Source organism: Cryptotermes secundus, unplaced genomic scaffold, assembly GCF_002891405.2.
Source record: "Cryptotermes secundus unplaced genomic scaffold, Csec_1.0 scaffold574, whole genome shotgun sequence".
NCBI lineage: Eukaryota > Metazoa > Arthropoda > Insecta > Blattodea > Kalotermitidae > Cryptotermes > Cryptotermes secundus.
The window spans coordinates 213,037-221,770 of NW_019739958.1; the positions used below are offsets into that span (position 1 = coordinate 213,037).

At 39.4% G+C, this 8,734-nt stretch overlaps 1 protein-coding gene across 1 annotated transcript in view; it reads left to right on the forward strand.

Moving 5' to 3' along the window:
- Positions 1-8,625, forward strand: part of LOC111872155 — an 80,225-nt gene extending 71,600 nt beyond the window's left edge. The window contains exons 24-27 of the mRNA XM_023865744.2: positions 2,768-2,893; positions 6,613-6,843; positions 7,626-7,739; positions 8,213-8,625. Of these exons, the coding sequence (XP_023721512.1) occupies positions 2,768-2,893; positions 6,613-6,843; positions 7,626-7,739; positions 8,213-8,271 (530 nt within the window). The 3' untranslated portion in view covers positions 8,272-8,625. The remainder of the gene's footprint in view (positions 1-2,767; positions 2,894-6,612; positions 6,844-7,625; positions 7,740-8,212) is intronic.
- Positions 8,626-8,734: the final 109 nt, after the last annotated feature.

Genomic DNA, 8,734 nt, shown 5'->3' on the forward strand with positions numbered 1-8,734 from the left:
TGGTTCTGTATGGGTGTGAAACTTCATCTCTGACATTAATGGAGGAACATAGACTGAGGGTGTTTGAGAACAGGGTGTTGAGGAGAATATTTGGACTGAAGAGAGATGAAGTGACAGGTGGTTGGAGAAAACTGCATAATGAGGAGCTTCATAACTTATACTCTTCTCTAAGTATAATTAGAATGATCAAGTCAAGGAGGATGAGGTGGGCAGGTCATGTAGCATGAATGGGGAAGACAAATGTGGATAGGATATTGGTGGGAAAGCCAGGAGGAAAGAGACCACTGGGAAGACCAAGGCATAGGCAGGTGGACAATAGTAAAATGGATCTTAGAGAGATAAGGTGGGATGGTATGGATTGGATTGATCTGGCTCAGGATAGGGACCAGTGGAGGGCTCTTGTGAACACAGTAATGAACGTTTGGGTTCCATAAAATTCTGGGAAATTCTTGAGTAGCTGCAGAATTAGCAGCTCCTCCAGAAGGGCCGAGCTCCACGCGTAAGTAAGCAAGCAAGTAAGTAAGTAAGTAAGTTAGATATAGTGGGAGTACAGGAGGAGAGATAAGACAAGATGATTGTGGCATGAAACCATCAGGCAATTATACATTTTGCTATGGAAATGAAACTAATCACTTAGAGATGGGGGTTTTTTCTTTGCATGAAAGGAATTATATGAGCAGACTTCATTAGTGATGTCATATATACGAGTAATACTAATGGGTTACTGGTGTGATGATAAAAGATAAAGCTATCCCTGTAACAGGCTGTGAAGGCCCATATGGTTGTGAGATGTAGACAGCTCACAGATGGCAGTAAGGTTGTCAGCCTTATGCACCATCCGCCCTTTATCCCCCATGAAGACCCCCCATGAAGATTCCTGTTAGAGGCTGAGTTGACCCCAGGTTCATAGTGCAGCTGGGAGGATTAGGTCATTTGAAAAAAAAAATCCACCTCATCAGGACTCGAACCCATGACCTTTGGCTTGTAGCATAGTGCCTCAACCAACTACGCTACTGCGTGCCCTCCACTGGTGTGATGATATTGTTCTGAATGTGCATGACCCAGAAAACTAAAAATAATGATACAAATGGTATCCTTTATAAGGAAGTACAGGGAGATTGAAAAGTTGCGCACATTACACTAAGCAATTATATTTTGCCGGTTTAATGCACAAACTACAGGCCATACAGCACTTTCTATTAATGTTTATAGCCTTACATCTTAGAAATACAAAATCAAATCATGTCTTTATAACATATGCTCGAAATGGCTTCCCTGTTCAGCAATGCATGCGCGAGCTCTTTTTACCATGTTTGAGGCCACTTTGTGGAGCACCTGTAAACAGATGCTGTTAATCGCCATCGTAATATTCGTCTTTGAGGTCATCCAGTATATGCAGATTGTTTTTATAGACCATTTCTTCGAGGTATCCCCAAAGGAAAAAATCTGCAGGTGACAAATCGGGCGAATGCGGGGGCCACAATCCTTTTGAAATGAGATGGTCACTGAAAAAATTGTGCAAGAACTGCATGGGTTCATTAGATGTGTGACATGTGGCACTGTCTTGCTGCAACCAACACTCATGTTCATCAACTTCAAGAAGTGCAATAAACTGTATGATGATGTCTTGGTACACTGGACTGTTCACTGTTGTTTGAAAGAAAACTGGGCCCACTATTCAACGATTGTGATACAGCACATCACACTCCAATTTTCTGACAGTGCAAGGGCTTTCCATGTAACACGTGGATTTTCAGATGATCAAATGCTATTGTTTTGAGTTCACATAGCCACTAAGGTGAAACCACGCTTCATCAATGAAGAAAACCCGATCAGACGCTTCAGTTCCATGAAAACTCGTTCTTGGGAAAACGACATGTCTGTCACGCAATAAACAAAGCTATAATGCAGACGTCATATGAACGATACACAACAGATAGCATTTCTACTCGTTAGTACTCCTACAGTACCATCTAGCGGTAGGAGATATAATTATATTAACTGCAATACAATTTGTAACAACTTTTAGTTTTTTTTTTATTTCGTGCATCCTGTTGTGTTACAGTAGACAACTCTTTTATAGACTTATTGTATTTTTATGCAAATTATTTTAAATGATTGTATCCAATCTAATGTACAGCAGTTAAATGGTATATGTGTTTGCCTGATGGTGGCCGTCAGTGGCTGAAACATGTAGCGAAACCATAGCTGGGTGCTAACCTTGATTTTTTCTGTTTGTTGTGTTGTGACGGTCAATAAAAGAGTTGTAACTTTTAGTTTGATGTGCGCCACCTTTCGATCTCCCTGTAGAACACATATTCAGTTGATTCTGCAAAGATTCTGAACTTTATGGAAGCAAGACTTTCCCAAATGTAATATGTTTTTACCTCCTGTATGAACATGATTTTGATTATAACAAATCCCAAATATTTGAACCTGTTACAGTTTTAGAACACACCCTCCCTCAGCCAGAAATTGTACTTACTAACATAGAAATTCAATAAGATTTGAAGCTTTCACAGTGAGTAAATGTGCTAAAATCTTCTCAGGTGATCAACCCTGATAATCGAGACTCAACATTGACATGTCTGATCACTTTAGAAGATTTTAGCATAGAAATTGAATGTCAGGAAATTGTATCATTTCAAACAGAATAGAGATGAGAGTTTTTGCCTGTAATGTTTGTATTATTCACTCTTTTCAGATATGGAGTGTTAAAATGGTGTTCTTTCACAAATTGGTATTCTTTTTCATTTACGTGTTACAGAATTTATCAATACAGAAGATCCTGGATCAGACAGTGCTTCTACGACAAAGGTACAGACTGACCCAGTGACTGAAACAAACAAGAGCAAGGCAAATACCAAGCATATGTCTCCAGCAGAAGTTCAAGGTATAGCTGATGCTCTGTACTGGTGTGCAGGACACAAAGTATTAATTTTTGATACACTGGAAGCTTCAGTTCAAATCCAGTAGCACAGATTTCAGTCTTGAACTTTGTTAATTTTCAGATAATTGCATATGCTTTGCTGAGTACCATATGTACTGTCTGATCTATCAGAATCATGATGCTTGGCAGCTCTAGCACAAATCAACTTGTCAACAATACACAAATGCTTGCACACAGAGGGTGTAACAGAAAGATGTGGAGAAACTTTGGCATTATTTCCACACCTAGAACTCACAAATTAAATGTTCCTGGGCACATACTATCATTTTGAGTGGCCTATGAACTCTTTTAACAGCCATCTTGTTTCATTGCATTAAGTACCATTTTTGTAATGACTATTATTTTCTCTTTTTCTGATACAGCTTCACTGAGCTCTGTCATGATCTGTTGCACTACAGTGGCGACTTTTAACATGTCACTGTTAGTGAAACTGGGAGCCTGTACTGACAGACTTATTCTCTAATTTCCTGTTGTGGCAGATGGTGCTGCATTGGGGGCCTCACACTTTTCCCATCTGTCTGTGGTGCACGTGGTTGCTGGTGTTGCGTGTCTTGACGCAATGCAGCTGCATAGGACCGCTCTGGTGGGGTAAACTTAGAGAATGATGTCTTTGTAGAGGATCCCTTGGGAGCTTGTGCTCTTCTCTTTCGCAGTTTTCCTTTTGCATGGCTGCAGCCTTGGTATGATATTGGATGAACTTTCTCTCCTTCTACTAGGTGCAATTGCAGCAGCTCGGTGTAGATTCTGTATTTGTTTCTTCAGGGCATTCCCTGTGCAGGTGGCCAGCGTTGTGTAACGCCAGCCTGAATATCTCTCGAGATTTTATGTTCCTTGTCTAGGTAACAAAGAATAGAGGGAGGGTTTCCATGTGGGTTTGGCCGTTGGGTGCTCTTTGAGTGGCCATCATTTGCCTTACATTGGTGACGTTGAAGCCTAAGTCCTAAAGGCTGCTGGAAATATCTTCCATTAGCATGTTTGGGGGGAAGGTGATGGATTACTTCCTTTATAGGCTTTTCAGAATTTATTGAAAAGATAAAGCAGTGGAGATTATTTTTCTCTAGGTAGGATTTCATGGCTAAATAGTCCACCATTTATTTTGTTATAATATAGGTTCCTCTTTCTATATTTTGGAACTTGACATGGTATTTTAAGTCACTTTGGAGTTGAATGGGGTTTGGGAACTAACTCACAGAGTCAAAGAGTCAAAGTTATGTTATGACTGATAGTCATTTGGCCAGGCTTTCTTGGTGTCAAGCCCTAGCTGGGGCTCAAGACCAGAATTTTGTGGGTCATCTTTTCTGACGAGTGGATGGGTGTGTCATTTACAATTGCTACTGACACTCTCCAGGGCAGTCATTCTTGGGTTTGCGTCCTGCAGGAGTCATGACATATATTACTGTCTCAGATTTGAGACACCCCCAACCTGGAGGGCCAGATGCCCACATTTATATCCCCCAAGAACTGGGTGGGCCAGTTGTACACCCAGGAACTGGGTTCCCTTTAATCTACTGGTCCTGCTGATAACAACTCAGCATGGGTCATGTAGAAAACACCACCCCAATGTTTTTTAGAGTACTTCCCCTATTTTGGAAAAAAAAAGTAGGCCTATGAGATCACCTTGTTCTATGTCTATGTATTCCCTCCTATCATTGCTAGGCAACAGCTTGGTAAACACATTCCACTGGCAACAAATACACCTGCAACAATAGAAGAAATTTTGGACGCATAATTTTCAGTGCGGTTCATGTATCAAAGGAAATTAGGTGATTAGTTCTTCTTAGAACTTCTCATTTATTTTATCAGGTAGTCTTTAACCTTTCAACACTGGACTTTTGAAATGATGGTAAGCTTCAGCTGGCCGGAGTTTGTTTAAATGCCCTTCGCCGCTCTGCGTTTAAATGTCTGTTCCTGTTAGAGCGCTTAAACAATTTTAAGCATTGTGTTTAAAAATGCTGTATCTAACACAATTTTTATGATAAATATGAATTAACTTTGTTTGTATTAGCAAAGAACATAGTGTTGCATATTATAACGGAAGATTTGAAAATTTTTATACAGAGAGTTATAGGCTATTTTCAATTTTGATGTGTACTGTAAAAATGGTTTCCCATTTCTTCACAGAGTTGTTCTGCATTATAAAATCAGTCCTGCTTGTAACACTTAACATATTTTAGCAGTCCCTGGTGTCATAAAGCAGATGGAAGCAATAAAATCATTTGGTCTTCTGCTAGCACTGCTTACACTCTTCAGATTTTTGAATCTTTTGACTAAAGGACAGAAGAATGAAAGCGTGGCTACTCAAGAAAAGCTAGAGGGGCCCCTTCTTCTCTGCTAAGACCTTCTGTTATAGCTGCAAGAGATTATTGCCCTTTCTATGGTCATGAACAGACAATTGCATCGTGGCTGAGATACAAAGTGCGATCTGCTTTCTGTGCATTCATAGTGAAATCGAATACTGTAGTTTCATTTTAGCCTATATATTGTGTCATGTTGTGCAATGGAGGACAACCCCTCCCTACCCGGCAGTGACGTGGCAACTCTGACCACCCCTCTGCGGTGACGTAACACGGCGCAAGTAAACAGCGTTGCTAGGCTATATGCAAACATTGTGACGTGGCACCGGTTCCTACTGTGACAAGGCACTCACTACGTAACAGGCAAGCACTGCGGCTATATAAGGGAACTGCACAGCCGCCGGAGTGAGTTAACTTGTAGCTGTCCCCCGGAGAGACTTAAAGTGTATCAGCGCCGAAGACAGTTCTCAAGTTCACAAGATAGTTACGAGTTATGGACGCGTGTGCGAGAATCAGTGATAGTTCGTGATTACCGAGTAATAATTGGGAGTGTGTGATACAGTTGCAGTTGTATAACTCCTGTGTTATAAAAACGTGTACTCTACTGACAATAGAGTGAATTGAATAGTGCGAATAGGGTTATAAAGTGTGAAACCCCGCAACATTGTTATAATTAATTGTAGCCGAGATTTGTAGGTTGTTAAATAAACCAATTAACAATCTCTATGGCGTAATCAGTAGTAAAACACGTTACAATATACATCAAACAGATAACAAAAAAAGTATGTACATGGAATGTTACTATATTTTAACACATTAATCTGCAGAATCTGCAATAAAAGTATTGGCTCGTGGATGAGTTTGGGCATAACAAATATGTATACCAATTTTTTTTTTGTTCACATAGGTATCATTTTAATTCCTCTATTAGGGTTTTACTCAAGTTTGTCTGGTAATTACTACATTTAAAAATAAATATTTAGAACTGTGCATGTGCTTCTACTAGTGTAGTTTAAATGCCCGACTGGCCAAATTGGGGTATTTTGGCCATGATGACCATACTCATCACTGGCCTGATTGGGGCACTTCAGACGTTAAAGGTTAATTAGCACTGCTCTGGAAAACTATGTTCTTTTCTGTTTGAATTCTTCTTCTATAGCCTTCTTTTGTCACAAATGTTTAACATCCATATAGGCATATTGGAGGTCTGTTGTTTTGTAATTTGTTACATCTGTTATCAAATAAGCAAAATATTTTGACTTCCATCCAGTGAATTTTCAGTTATAGAAATGGGTAATCTGCCTGAACATGCAGACATTCTGCAACCATAAAAGCACATGAATTAAAATTAAATCACTGTCTTTTCAGGTGAACCTGATATAAGTTTAAATGGCCCAGCTAACAGCAGGATGGAGAGCAGTATCTCTATCAAGAGTAACATGCCAGATGGAAACGCTGGCAACTGTGATGTAACTGAAAATAAATCGTCACAAAATGTACACACTAAAGAAAATAAAAAGCAAAAGAAACAGCATCAGAATAATGAAGCCTCAAAGCAAGACACTCCCTCTGAAAATAAAGCCCTCAGCAAATACAAGAGTAAGTTAAATGTCTACAGAGCATGAACTTTGAATATTGGATTTACGCTGTCACACTTTTTTTGTCTTTCATGTTAATGATATCATACAGTCAAGTCTGGAGGCAGATACTAATTCCATCTTCAGGTCTGAACCCATGCATAGTGTCATAATCCATAAGCCCATAGTAACTGGGTATTCAGGTTTAAGCGTCTGACACAGTTTTGAAACATTTCCACATGATGAAAGAAAGAATTTTAAATACCAGAGAAAGCAAGCATTGTCACAGCACTTTTAGACTTGAATATAATTAGTGGTATTTCCTCCACACTAGATGCTTTAATAAGATACATTTGAAGGGGTATAACGCTATGTAGTCTGTCGAGTCAACCGTCTTTTTGGAGGAACATATTACCAGCGTGAAAGCAAGTGGCAACCACTGTCTCGCTTGCTTGCTTGCCACTTGCTTTCATGCTGGTTCCTTTCTTGGCTTGTTCTTCAACCCTGAAATGGAAATGTTCTTCTTAAATGTCAGTTGACTTCCAGTGGACTACATGGTGTCATCCCAGAAGATAGTGTTTTTCATAACGAATGTTGTGAGAATCTCAAGTCCTACATAAGGTACAATTATTCTAGAAGATGCTGCTTAAATTCCATGTGCACATTACAGTTGTAAAATATGTGCCAGTTCTCTCTAAAATTTTTGTGTGTCGTATAGTCCATACAGGACTGGTACTGTCCTCCAAGTTTTGACTTGAACAGGGAATAAATTAGTTATACCGCTTTGTTGATTTATTTTGTTAGTGTGCACATATTGCAAGACTGTGGAACCAGAGCGACACACGTACAAGAAGTGTTCACTCTGCAAGAAGGAGGGCTGGCCAGACCCTCGTTTCTATTGCTCAAAACAGTGCCAAGGTAAACCAACGTCTTCAAAAGTTGATAATTATTCTAACAGTCAACCCAGCCAGCTGATCACTTTGCAGTGTTTGGGCAAGATATGTTCATGTGTTACGTGATTTGCTGAGTTCATTGACCCTTCATCACCAAATAATTAAAACACCTCCTTCATATTGTGGCGTACAGACTCGTTGCTAAACAGTGGCCATTGCTAGGTAATGCCCACAACATGCCTGCACACTGCCTGCTTCTTGTTGGTTTCTTGCTCAGCTTACTCTGTGATCCCAAATGAAAGTGATACGAGTATGTTCCTCTGAAACAGTGAGCTTTTCCAAACTACACAGTGTGAAACCCAGAATTCTGTACTCTTCATAGTCATCACTGCAAGATCTTGGAAGTCCTCATAGTTGTTGGCAAATATTGCATTGGATGCACAATAATGGACAGCTGTGCTCTGAATGGAATCTTTAGTAAATGTTTGTATGTTTCAGAAAATGACTGGAAAGCAAAGCACAACATGGAACACAAGTCTGCAAAAGTACTGCAGTAGCACTAATGGACATCACAGTTTGCAAACACATACCAGGAAACATACCGACTTATTCAATTAATACTTAACCTATCAGAATTTGTAATGTCTACAAGAGTAAAAATCCTGCATTAACAGAATAGTATTTTTAGTAGAAGTGATGCAGATTTAATAGAATTAATAGTATACCTTAATTATTAGTAGTAGTATTATTATACCACAGTACTTATATCTGAAGTAGAGGAGTAAATGAAGGGGAATCAAATTTTTGTGTTAAAAATGGAAAATCTTCAAGGATATTTATACTTTTCTGTTTCAGTCTTATACAAAGTATGTACTTATAAACAAACAAGGAAAAGTAAATGTAAAGTTAAATGAGGAAAAATATGAAGGAAGCAGTCTTCTGGGATTTGGCACCGTGTATATGTGGTGTTAACCGACGTTTCGGAGGAACGTATCGCCCCCATCTTCACGGTAGAAGAAA